Here is a 13,856-nt window from a genome sequence, read left to right as displayed (position 1 = left end):
CTGGAAGCAAAAAATGCCCTTTTAAAGGCTGTGTGAAAAATCACTAACGTTCAGATCATTATCTGTGCAATAACCACATGCACGCATACCCAGAATCTCATATGCAAAGGATTTAAATAAGGATATTGCAGGAAAGAAAAAAAGATATGTGATGTCTGCATAGCCCTGGAGCAGGTGCTGTGATTAGCACTGCTCTTTGAGCTTATTGCAGCAAGGAGCCCAGTATGAAGCAGTAGAAGAATGGTACAAAAATTCTTTGGGAAGGGAAACACAAACAAGTCTCAGGAGTACTGAGTTTCCTGACCAGAAACACAGCAGATGTCAGGAAAAATAACCAAGAAAAAAACAAAAAAAACCAAAAAAAAACCACCACACAAACCAAAACCCAAAAACCCTCAAAACAAAAACGACAAAACCCCCAGACTCTCACAAAAACAAAGAACAATAAAATAAACCTCGAGGAGATCTGCCAAGCCAATGAAAATATGAACAGGAAATGTGATGAAATGTAACTGACAAGGAATATTTGTTGAAGCAAAGCCATCAGGAAATGCACAGGATCTGTTTCACAGAGCTAGCTGTAGTTTGTGTACAGCTTTAAACTGCAACTCTGAGAATCTACATAACCAACATTATATGTAACACCGATTTGAGGGACAAGGATGGTTCAGTCAGGCCCACATTCTCCACTAGAGAAACCAAATGCAGTTTAGAGAAGTTCACACTTCTTTTAAAGAAAAAAGGAATAAAGTTTAGAAAAAAATTACTTAAAACTTTTCTAGTGTAGATTCTGATTACTGAGGAGGGTGTATTCTTATCAATAAGCATAGCCTGGAGTCTGTCCAAAACACAGAAATAAAATAACAAAATGCATTTGTTTAGCTAGTGGGTGATATCTCTGTGTAGTCATAAGAATACTGGATGCTTCCCTCTGTAGAAACCAACACTTAAGTTGGAAAGTGAACAATATTATTCTTTACAGACACAGCTTCTGAATTTAAACAATTTTTGGTCACATTGCCATTCAAAAGTTATTCCAAGTGCACAAAAAATGAGCCAAGATTAAAACAACAATTGTATTTATTAATTATAGGAAACCTCAGGTATGCATTTTGATGACAGCTCTCGTTTCTAGTATAGGCTAAATCAAAGACAAGTGACTGAATGGGCAGTCAGCAGACATCCACAAAGCATCACGCCTGCATTTGAAACTACCCTTATGGACAGTGAGCTGGAAGGACTTAGGATACACAGGACTGCACAGGACTCCTACTTGCCAGCAAAGGGCCAAACCTTATCCTAATCACAGCGAAGTGGTTGCTGTCCGTGTCACTACGAATGCTTCATTCCTCCCCATCGCCACAGCATTACTAAATCATGCAATTAAACTTGTACGTGGACTAATTTAAGCATCATTTTGCTTCCAGAAATTAGTATCGCCCATTAACTTTCTGAACAACGGTTTTGGAGCAAAGCTCCTTAGCTTGGCAGAGAAAAAGCGCTCCGGAGGCTCCCCGGGCACCACGAGCTGGGGCTGGACGGCGCCCGGCTCCGTGGGGTCCCAGCGGCGAAGAGAGCAGCCGATGGCCCCGGCTGAGAGCGGCACAGCGAGCGCGACGCGAGAGGGGGCGAGGGCGGGGGGGCTCCGGTGGCCCGGCCTCGAGGGCCGTCCCGTGCCAAAGTTTCCGCGGCAGTTGCATAACTGCGGGCGGGGCGGCGCGGGGGCCGGGCTGGAGCCGCCGGCACTGCCCTCGTCCCGGCACTGCCCCCGTCCCGGCACGGCCCCCGTCCCGCCGCTGCCCGCCGGGGGGAGGGCGCCGCGCTGCCCGGGGGCCGCCCCGCCTGCCCGGGACACCGGCGCGGCTGGCGGGGGCGCAGAGGCAGCGTCCGCCCGCCTCGCCGGCTCTGCTCCCGGCGAGCCCGCCCGCTCCAGAGGGCACGTCCTTGGCGGCGGCCCGGCAGCGGGGCCGGCCCCGGCCACCGCCCGTCCCGGGTCGGCTGCGCCCGCCGCCGGGCCGGAGGGGCGGACAATGAACCCCGCGGCCGCGGCCCCGCCGCCGGGGCAGCAGGTAATCCACGTCACGCAGGACCTGGACACGGAGCTGGAGGCTCTTTTCAACGCGGTGATGAACCCCAGGCCCAGCTCCTGGCGGAAGAAGATCCTGCCCGAGTCCTTCTTCAGGGAGCCCGACTCGGGCTCGCACTCGCGGCAGTCGAGCACCGACTCGGGCGGGCCGCCGCCGCGCCTGGCGCCCGTGCACGTCCGCTCGCACTCCTCGCCCGCCTCGCTGCCCGGCGCGGGCGCGGCGCCGCAGCACGGGCACCTCCGGCAGCGCTCCTGCGATGTCACGGACGAGCGGCCGCTGCCGCCGGGCTGGGAGATGGCGCTCACGCAGACCGGGCAGCGCTACTTCCTCAAGTGAGTGCGGCGGGGGAGGCGGCCGGGGCCCCGCAGGGGTTCGCGGGGCGCTCGCCGGGAGGCCTCCAGGTCCGAGGTGTATGCGACGTTCCGGGGCCTCCAGGTCCGAGGTGTATGCGACGTTCCGGGGGGGAAATCCCTTCCCGGTGGGAGGAGGGAGGCGAGGGAGAAGTCCTGCCGTATTTGTTGATAACGCGTTTCTTTCCTGCTTGGCCACACGTCCAAGATTCTGAGACTTAATTTTTTTGGGAAAAAAGTTCAAAAACAGTGATTCCAGGGAGTTCCTGGAAGGTGAGAGCAGAGCTCTGCATGTCCATGACCCAGAAGGGGCTGTGGATGGGTGGGAGCCGCCCGGCTCCGGCCGCGGTGTGCCTGAAGCATCCCCGTCTGAGGGGACGCGGCAGGAGGCCGCCTTGTTCCAGCGACAGATTCTGAGAAGTGTGGTAACACAACTGCCGATATCTCTTGTGGCCAGTCATTTTCGCCAGAGTGTTTTATTTATGACGATTGACATTTGATTCAAAGCCGTTTAACAGGCCTGAAAACACATAATAGCTGTAATAAGCCGTAAGGCAACAGTGCCTTATTTTGGTAGATTCTGTAAGTCAGCTACAGATTCATTGCAAACTAAGTTGTACTGCATTAACTTGGTAAATAAGGTAAAATGTTTGCTAATGAAATAAAACATTTACTGATGAAGCATCTACTTGAGGATACTGAGGGAGTTAAACTGCCAGGGCTCCAGGACGTCCTTTACTTGCTCACTACAGCCTTCTTGGTCAGGAGAGTAAAATCTTGAGTTCACATATATTCACCCATGTGTGGGTATTCAGCCATCATAAATGTCATGTAAGCAATGTGTGAGGGGAAAAAGAGACAAAACTGATTAGAAAAGTGAAAAAAACAACAATTTACTTGATTGTATAATGATTTCTTTGCCTTGTGGGTTTGGAATCTCTAATGGATTACTCAAGAGCCCAGTCTCTGTATAACTCTGCAGAGTTTAGATTTTTTGCCTTGTGTCACACTCTGAGCTACCAGCAAAGCATGTAAATACTTTTCTGTATCTCACTGTATGTTTTTTATGATACTGTGTGCATATGTCCCAGGGTCCAAACTTAGAAGTTTGTTATTAATCTGGTTTATCACCTAAATCAGAAGATCTTGTGTCTCTGCACTTGGCATGTATTTTTCTCAATAGAACAAGCTGACTGACAGGAACACTGTAACAGACCATTCATAAATAATTATTCAATATAAATTCTTGCTAGGGTTTGGCCAGGGAATGTTTTCAGATACTTCTGGCTAAAAATTGCATAATATAGTCTTTGTATGCTCTGGTTTTTTTTGACTGATAGCAAAATGAGCTCATGTGGTTTCACCTTCCTGTCACGCATTTCTGACCTAGAGATAGAGTTTTCTAAGTCGATGGATTCTTGTTGCTTAGGCCAAAAATACAAGGCCTTTAGTAAATGAAAAGTATAGGTAAAAACTCCAAGTGGTTTTAATTTTTTTTTTCCAAATCCTGTCAACAGTAATACTCTGATTAACAACATCCTTTTTAATATAAAATACAATATGCATTGTGCTTGTAATTTGTTACCTAAATTAATATTTGTTTTGTTTCCCGATTTTATCTGCCCAATAGAACTTTTCTCATTTATATAAAAATTAATTGAAAAAATGCATTTCTTTATACCTTTAATGTATTTTGTTATACCCCAATGCTTTGGGGAGTAATATTTAGCTATAAAATGCTCACATATGATTTATAATATTTTACAAATGGTGTAATATTCTTCAGGTGAAAATACAATTTAAGATTGATTATGGAAAGCAGCATTTAAAGCTGTGTGCAATAAAATAATAGAGAATTTGAGTCAGGTGATGTGCTAAAAATAATATTTGATTAAACTAGGCATACAAGGTTACATTTCCCTATATTCAAGAAAAAAAAAAAAAGCAAGCCAGTGCTTTCCAGCATAATGATAAAGATTAAAAAAAAAAAAAAATTGAGAAACCAACTAAAAGTAAATAGCCAAATTAGGTCCTATTAAAGCCTTTATTATCTGTTGAAGTTTAGAATGCAATTTGTTGTATTAAAACATATTTTCTGTTAAATAATTATTTAACAGAAGTACTAGTGTGAGTTTCAATGAACAGTGAGCTAACCTTGTTGACAGGGAACCAGCTACAACTTGAAGCAGTTGCAGTCCTGCATGTCAGCTCCTGCAGAAATTTTCTGGCTGTGACTGGAAGAAACATAAGTAGCCTGGGGACCACTCCACCCTGTAATTAAATACCAAACTGTATAAGTGGGGGCTGGAAAACAGGCTAATGAACACACACTTGCAGCAATGTTATCTAAAGCATTTTTCTGTGTGAGCATGTGTGGAAAAAAATGTGATTTATTTCTGATAAAAAGCATTTCTGTAGAGACAGGCCTACTGCCTGCTCTTTTGCCTGTGAGTGGGGAATGTCAGTTGCATATTGAACTACATGCTGGGCTAGGTATATATATTTTGTAAAAAGAATGTTTCAAGTATTACTTTATACCAGTTTGGGTTTAGGTGGTACAGCCTCTTATTTCAAATGAAATCTGAGGGTTTCATTTTTTCTCAGTGTGTGTAGAGATCTTCTTGGTCAGACTCTCGTAAACAGATTTGTGAAACTTTTGCCACTGTTATCTTTACCACTTTTATTTTTAAAATGTTACAGTAAACATTTGCTATCCCAGGACATATTTGCCAATAAGTTCTGCTCAGGGATAAGGAAGCTAATTACTTACAATATTTCATTTCCTCAAAATGTTCAGATTTTTTCTTACTGGTTTCTGTTGGAACAGAGCTTGATTCAACACATGATCAATTTTATATAACTAAGTGTGTTCAACAGGACAGCAGAAGAGTAATATAAATAATATAAATACTATAAAAAGTAATACAAATACAATTAAAAACTTTTTCCCTGAGAATGACAAAACAAATAGTACTAAGCTGAACTGCTGAAGTGATTTTCTAATACTGTCTTTCCTTGAAAAGCATTTGTGTTAATTCTGTAGAGACTGTTGTTATTTTACATCAGTAATTTACATTGTGCTTGGTGCTGTACAGCATTCATCCTAGAGGAAGTTTTCCATCTTGGGAATGTAGTTACACAGCTGGAAGTAGGGGAGGAGATGGACAGTGCTTGAGGGGGTAACTCAGGTTCTGGTAAGAATGGGGAAGGCACTGATGCCTCTGCAGTGCCGTGCCACAGGTGTGAGCTCAGTGACACGTGGGTGTGATGAGCGCCCTGCGAGGGGGGCTCGTATATAATACAATATACATTTGGCTTTCCTTGGTCCCTGTAGAAGAGTGGTGCAAGGCAAGAGGCTGTGCATCCCTGCTGGCTTTGTCAGGCAGTTCACCGTGCCAGCATCCCTTTATTAAAAATAAATTGTAATGTGCTAGACAGTACCAAGATGTATTGCTGCCAATGGCTTTTACCCAGAATTGTTGAGTGCATGAAAGAGTTCTTAACAGGCAAGAAAGCTGTGATACACCACTGAAGTTTAATTGTCAGAAATTCAACTATAGCTCACATTTATAACTCATTTTTGAGATACTTAGGAAATTCTGAGATTAGAATGCACACATCAAAACTAAATTTTCAACCTGTAATTGACAGCATTAGGGGTCTGTCTGATTGCTCCTCAAGTGCTGATTTAATGATGATGATGTTGGAGTTCCGCTTAAAAACTACCAAGGATCCATAAGCTGCTCTTCTCTGAATTTGGCAGTAGAATCAGCTACAGAGTTTCTGATGAAGGCTGGTATTTAATCATTTTCTGGTCCAAGATGGTGTCTTTCCATGATGAACAGACTGTTTTTTTTTCAGAATCTAAAAATCATGTTATCAGTGCTCCTTTAAAGGATTTGGTGGTTAATGTGGAGCTTAATAAAATCTGAGGACAGAAGAAGATATGCTATAAAATTGCTTCAGGGACACATTTGATTTGCAGGGTGTGATCCAGTTCCCTCTCCTACCGAGTTTTCTGAGTTAGGATACAAGCTACATTTTGTATCCTAAAGCATCAGTGGAGCATCAGTGAAGAAAGCTTTAGCAAGACTGCACTGGCCCTAGAAGTATTTACTTTGAGGAAATATTTAAGAATATTTTTGTAAAGGGTTGTCTAGAAGCAGAATTTACATTTTGTTGTATGCATTTCTAAATTATTTAAGGAATCAGTGGTAACTGTCCTGTACAAACTACTGTGTTGATGTAGAATTTGATATATTGCACTTATGTACAATTTTAAGATAATAAATTAGTAATGTGCGCATGGAATTATTGGTCTAATGAAATTTGTCTTAAGTTAGTCTTTTAGTCATGGTGTTAAATCCAAAGTCCTGGAGTACTTGTGCATTAATGGATAATAACTGTCATACATTCATCTCATTAGATGAGCTGAAAATACAATTGCTTTATGCATTAATGATTAGGAAATAGTAACAATTAGCATATTCTTAGATATCTGTAGAATTGATACAAGTGTTAATTAAGAAATGCTACCATGAAAACTAAGACGTTTTCTCTGAAACCATCTGAAAGGGTTTTGTCTTTACAAATGGTATGGATTGCACAAAGAAAGAAACTGAATAGTAGGGTTTTTTTATCATGTTTCTGAGCTGCTATATTCAACATCTAAAAGCTGGTGTGCCTGACCATCTTTACTCCATAACTAGTAAATGACATTGTGGAGAGCCGTCTGCTTCTGAAAGTTATGGATGTGATCAGTTTTGAACAGGCTTGACAATATAGAATCTGTAAAGTCTTACTTTCAAGCTTTTTGCTGTTCATTCCTTCAAATAGTGTTGGAAGAGTCAGTGGTTGGGCTTTGGCTTGTTTCCTTTTGGATGCTTTGGCTGAAGTTGAAAATTCTGTCTTTTTGATGTTGGGGCCTATTACAGGGCAAGAGCTTCTTTGTAACAGAGTGTTCGGTGCTCAGGGGCTTTGCTTGATTGGCAGATACAAATTGTATCAAAGCAACTAAATCCAAAGGAAATGTCATTTGGGCTGAATTTCAACGCAGAGACTTGTGGCATTTTCCCTGTTCATTTAGGGAGAGAGAGGTCAGCATGATGTAGGGTAGAGGGATTTGGGGGTTATTTGTTTGTTTGTGGATCTTTTTATTTTCTTTGATTAATTCAAAGTGCAGACCTAGAGAACTCTTCAAGAATGGAAAACTTAGGAACACTGCACTGACCTGCAGTTTCGCCTGCCTATTTTAAAGGCAGATGTGATGGAAGCTGCACTGCAGAGACAGATACAGACTTGCTAAGAGAATTGAGCAGAATGTATTGTGTTAAAACTGAAAGAATTGCTTAGAGTGTTACCAGAAAATAATGTAGTATAAAGGCAGGAGTGAAGGAGGAGTTGGCTGCTTGCATGTCCTCGTGGTTCGCAGCATGTGCATCAGCAGTCACAGCACAAGCACAGCAGTAGCAGAGCTGCAAGTTCAGACACAGCTTTTTCTGCAGTGATTTGTTTCTCTGCTCATATGTCTGTTGGCATGATCAAAATGTTCCTTTTTGTTTATTAGGTGTTGATCTGTCCCTGGTAATTTTTGGATGCATTATTCTGACAGTCTTTCAGGTTTGAGAATAGCAGGATGCTTCCATGGTACTTTTGAGTTTTTTCTTGTACCACAAGTAATCATTTTTTCCTACCTGTGATCAATTTTCCTTGTCTGTCCACTGTTTTTTTTGATTAAATGTTCTATATTCCTGTTTTTCGATGATGAATTGGTGAGCAAAGGTGTAAGCATTACAAAATGCAGTAATAGTCCTCGGTCAAGCAATTATTGAAGTTGTACTGAAGTGTCTTGCTTCCAAAATCAAAGGTAGTGTTTGAACTGTGAGCCTTAAATTTTATGTGGGCTTTTAAAGAAGTTCTCAAAACTTCTTGACTGATGTATTTTCTTAGTCTGCACTTGGCACTGTGACACCCCTGAGAACATACAGCAGCGTCTGAGCAGAAGGAAGCAGGAATCCTTGGGAAGCTGACCCAGGCTGAAGGAAATGCAGTGCAGTTCCTGCTGTGCTGCCGAGCGTGTCCCCTTGGAAATCACGTAATTTTTCTGTGCCTTCTTTTCTGGGCTTGATTTCAGCATCTGTTCTTGTCCATGAAAAAACTTCTGTGAATTGAAACAGGCAGTGTACAGCAATAAAACTTAAATATTGCTTCATGGAAGTTGTTTCTTGCCATGCAAGCTTATACCCTTTTGTGTTCCCATGGGTCAGCTCCAACTTTATCACCAAAATATCACAGGCAGTTGCTGGTGATCCCCAATTGATTGCTGCCAGCAACAGGAGTTCAAAATCCCTGAAAAGAGTACAGCTTGCTCTTTGAATACACTTCTGCTGCCAGATAGTTTACAAAAGCTAGCTATAGTTTGTACAAACTACAGCAACTCCCCAAAGACTTTTGGAGATAGAACACACAGAAGTATGTGGAAGGCACCTTACCCAGCTGGAGTTTGTTAGATTTTCAGACCATATTTCCCAAGGTCTCTTCACCTGATAAAATCATCTGAACAATGTGGGTTGTAAGTCACCTTTTTGTTAAAAATAATGAAAGAAAAAAAACCAAAATTGAATTGTTGGTTGTTATTTGTTTGCCTAAGCAGCCTTTTGTAATCTTAGGGTAGAAATGCCAAAGTTGTTTTCAGAAGTTTCTTAAAATCCTGTATTTTCAAATGCTTCAGGAATAGAAGTGATTGCCATATGAGAAAGGCTTTGGATTGTCTGCTTAGTCAGACTGTTTGGACAAAAGCAGCTTTTCTAATTTTGATATATGCTCCATATGGTTTATCTCAGAGCACACAGTTCTGTCATGTGGATGCCCATCTTTGCAGCCTCCTGCCAGTGCCCTCACCTACATTAGGTGTCTCTGCACTCAAACAAAGCAGGCTTTGCATCAGTAAATCAGTGCAGCCTGTGCTGTGTGGGCATCATCATGCAGCTCTGTGGGGAATGTAGAAAAGGTCAGCCTTTCGGAGCTGACAACCAGAATTTTGTGTGGGAATTCTTCACAGAAGGATTTTTTATTTAATATTTGGTTTTGATGCTGCATTTCCCATTTCATGTTTTACTCATTCTATTGTATATATTTAAACAGAAATATAAGTGCTTTTGCTTCAGAGATTGAGAAAATATTTTTTGCAAATGAAGCAAAATGAATGATGAAGAAAAGATGATGAAAAGAAATGCTTACTCTTACTTAAAATGTAATTTCTAAAGGTGTAAAGCAGGCTGAATTGTATCAGCATGTCAAAACTGACAGTTTGATGTGAGTAATGTGAAAATTGTGGACCACATTTTCATTTTGAATAAATGTGTGTCCCTGCAACCTACATCTCTAACTGACAGGGCAACCTTGCCTGCAGGAGGAGTACAGTGATGCCAGTGATTCTTGCCATCCCTTCACACTGCAGAGGATATACCTGGTATAATGCTCTGACAGCCATTTCTTTGATGAAGACTTTTCCAGTCATGGGGTGGTATTTTCACAGATGCTGCCATCACTGTCTCTCAGCTCTGACATTACCAATAGTAGGTTATAATATTAGATAAAGCTTAATTTTTATTAGAAGTGGTGGGGGGCTCTACTTCTTTATTCATGTTCTATAGTTAGCATTTTGATTTTTGTCTGTTACTGGAAGACTTTGTGGAATGGAAAATCAATGAAATTATGCTACTGCAAGAGAGCAGACAATGTAAAACTTAATAACCAGAGTAAATGAGATTTCTAGTGAGACTTTTTACAACTTACTGAAAGGGCAATAGTAAATCATTGATATGTAAAAGAAATCAAGGTTTTGTTAAAGATTCAGCAGTGAGACTAGTCAGTAAAGGTATGTATGTTGTAAAACTTACTTTTTCAAAGCTAGGAGAGGTCCTGGTTTGAGATTTGTAACTTTATAAAAACCTTAGCAATTTTAATAAGTTTACAACAATAAGTTGTAAACGAAAAAATAGCTCTTGGTATTAACCATGCTAATGCTCACCCAAATATATAAAGAAATATTATTTTAAGCGGACATCTGCAGTGACTGGATAATTCACATTATTATGTTTATTTTCTTTCTGTGGTAGTCTTTCTTTGAGGACAGAGGGAAGATCTCACTTAGATTCCATAAACTCTTTGTAGTTGTGTACATCTTGTGAATTTGGCAAATTTGCTCTGGTGCTCCATTGCCAAACATCTGGCTGAAGTGCTGTGCTGCCATGGCAGGTCCCTGTTTTGTGGTGCAGCGTGGAAATGAGCGAGCAGACTGGTGCAACAGAAGTGGTTTTAGGTGCTGTACATTCCAGAAAGCAACTCCTGTGTTGATTCTCTTGTCAAATAATTGCCAAAACTTAGGCACTGGAATGATCCTGGTGTTTATGGTCAAATACTGCTCAAAACATTCATTAAATTTTGCGATTTTTACATGGTCTTTTCTTAGCAATTGTGACAGATCTTTCTTGTAATAGAGAATTGGACTATAAAGGGCGAAAGACTGTAAGTTTGCAGATAAAACAAACTGGGATGCAGTTAAGACACAGGACCACTGGCAGTTTCCATTTTGTGCTGCTTTTCCTGCAGATAATGACACATGTTTGCATTTATTTGAGTTGTTTTGTGGTACTGCCTGGTTTGCTTTACTAAAAGCATGCCTTCTACTGAGGATATTGTCTCATGAACATTTCCTTTTTCTGTCAGGATGGCTTCTACTAGAACAATATTTTCAGTGGTCTTTTTTTATCTTAGAGAAACAAATGTCTGATTCATTTTTCCAGAAAAAACAGGAAGCCGTGAAGTAGACAGACTGGAAAAGAAATGCTTGCTGTTACCTAAAATGTAATTTCTAAAGGTATAAAGCAAGCTGGAAGTAACTCTTTGTTAGATTCTAAGGGGATATTACAGTTTCACTGTAATATTTTTCTCCTATTATCTGAATAATTTTCCTCCTATTATCTGAACCTCATGTGAAGAACAATTTAAGATGATTTTGTTAAAAAAACTCCAAAACCCAAAATACACCTACTTATATGAAAATTTCAGATGAAAGCAGTTTCAGCACGGCAGCATGTATTTTGAAAGCATACAGCCTCTGCCCCTTTGTGAATGATGTTTTCTGTGCCCTTGTTCATTATTACTGCACTGAATCTGATGGATTTTGGCCACAACTAACTACTGGTTAAAGCAAGAGAAAAGACCAAATGGGGAGATTGAAGTTGGGAGTTCTTTCTGGTATGTATGAGGTTGAGATCTTTTTTAAATAGAATGACATGATTAATGGATAAAATGTTCCAATTAATTTTAATAAATGGAAAAGCCCTACATATTCATACATATTCATACTCAGGTTACTAAGCATGGCTTTTTTTTTTTTTTCCCTGTAGAAATGATTGGTCCTAGAGGCAGATTATTCTCAGATTTGCATGCAGATCTGTTATTATGACCTCCTTGGCTGCTGGAAATACCCACAGACATTTTGCACCTGTAAAAAGTAGAATGACTACATGTTAAAAGGGAAGTGGAGCATTACAAATCCCATACCACACTAATCATTGCTTGAGGATTATGGTTCTAAGTACATGCAATTCCAAGTGTTAACTCAGTGGTGAGGTGTTGGTGCTGTGCTGTATCACTGGTTCTAGTCTTGACCTTGCTGTGAATAATCTGGTCCTCCATCCCTATACCTTTGTTACTGTTCTTTTCTCCCTGGGGGCTGTAGTCTTTACTGTTGCTGTAAATAGAAAAATTAGAAATCATTGATAAATTATTCCCTTAGCACAAGCATTGTGAAAATTTAAAGATTTATCCTTCATGTTTTAATACCCGTGACAGAGGGATGCATCCTAAGGAAAAGTCACTATAAAAGACTTCTGTTATTCTCACACTTTTGTACACTGACAGACAGGAGATGAACTTCCTCAGAACTGGAATGAAATAACTCTGTTGAAAATATGTGAATTTCAGTTTTGGCTTCTGCAGATAAGTAAAATACTGTGTGGAAAGATTATCTTGACTCTATAAAGCATCTGTGAAGTGCAGAACCATCAGCATTGCCTCTGTCTTATTTGATGTTTTTTTTCTTGATGACTGTACTAGGAACAGCAGAGAAGAAGAAAACTCTCAACTAAAATTCCTCTTGGGGCCATATGGAAAGAACATATCACTGCAAGAATTCCATCTGATACAGACCTGAATTTTTTCTGACTCTGTTGGGCAGGTCCCTGTTGTGGCTTGCATTTTAGATACTGGCAGAAGTATCTAAAAATGACTGTTTACTAGTCATTCAGTTTCCAGGGTTTTTTTATAAAAAAGAAAAGTTGCAAAGGTGTTTCACCATAGGGTCTTTGAGACAAAGCTATGTCAGTTTTAAAAATTTAATTTATATGTGACATTTTACATAAACCACAAATTTAAAAAAAATTATGTAATGTTAGCTCCTGAGAGTTTGCAGTTTACAATTGAATTATTTGAGACATTTGAGTAACTATTCCTTTGATAGTGTAATTCTAGATGGCATTTGCAAGAATCCTGACCTGCCAAATCATCTCTGCTAGGCCTAAATAAATCTTGAAAATATTTAATTGTACTTTCACATCGTGTTTATTATTTAAAGTAATCTAAAGCAAGAGGATGATCACTTTAAACATAGGTGAGGCATACATAGTTGTTCCTCAGTTCACACAGCTTTTCTGTATGAGGTCAAACCTCAGATATTTGGGTTAACTCTGCCATGAAAAGGGCTACAAATTTAAATCCAGGGTTGATAAATGACATATCTCCTGCTGCTTAATTTGGTCCAGTTTTTAGTTTCTGTGCAACTTTTATTTTGACCCCTTTGTTTTGACAGGACTTAGTGTGGGCACTGACAGACAGAACCTTCCATGAAAATAACAGGTAAACAATATCTTAGGTATTGGAAAATACAGTGACATTGGAAAGAAATAATACCAAAACAGGTCTAGTGGTCGAACCCACCCCATCCCATAGTGGATGAGTAAGATGAGAGCAGAATTTAAGGGAAATGTAGAAGATAATTTCCCCCCTCCTCTTGGCGTTCGTTGGCAGGGGCCCACGGGCTGCACTCGCGCTCCTGATGCTCTCACTTGGCTTTTGCTCAGTTCCTCCCTGGGAGGAGCAGAGAGATCCCTGCCTGGTCTCCATTCCTGCTTCTGCTGCAGAGATGGGGCTGGAGAGCGGTTCCCTCTGCTCTGCTCTGGCCCTGGCAGGGAGGCAGCTCTGCCTGCTCTCTGTCCTGTTCTCTGTGTGTAAGAACAAAGCTGCACAGAGCTCTGTCACAGCAGCAGCCTCTGACACCACCTGAACTGGGGCTGTGGCTTTAGGGGCATGAACCTGATGGGTGGCTTGAGTCCCAATTCAGTTGTATCCAAGA

At 41.0% G+C, this 13,856-nt stretch overlaps 1 protein-coding gene across 3 annotated transcripts in view; it reads left to right on the top strand.

Moving 5' to 3' along the window:
• Nucleotides 1-1,876: 1,876 nt before the first annotated feature.
• Nucleotides 1,877-13,856, top strand: part of WWTR1 (WW domain containing transcription regulator 1) — a 45,502-nt gene continuing 33,522 nt past the window's right edge. For 2 of the 3 annotated variants that reach the window (XR_008438567.1, XM_053986098.1), the window contains exon 1: nt 1,879-2,419. Coding sequence is in view for 2 of the 3 variants with exons in the window: in XM_053986098.1 (XP_053842073.1) it covers nt 2,031-2,419 (389 nt within the window). In the remaining variant the exon portion in view is untranslated. Of the gene's footprint in view, nt 2,420-13,856 lie in introns of all 3 variants that reach the window. The other variant, XM_053986099.1, reaches the window with a different exon arrangement.

The sequence above is a fragment of the Vidua macroura genome, chromosome 10 (assembly GCF_024509145.1).
Source record: "Vidua macroura isolate BioBank_ID:100142 chromosome 10, ASM2450914v1, whole genome shotgun sequence".
NCBI lineage: Eukaryota > Metazoa > Chordata > Aves > Passeriformes > Viduidae > Vidua > Vidua macroura.
The sequence above is the reverse complement of the archived record's forward strand: the minus strand, read 5'-3'. Positions and strand labels throughout refer to the sequence as shown.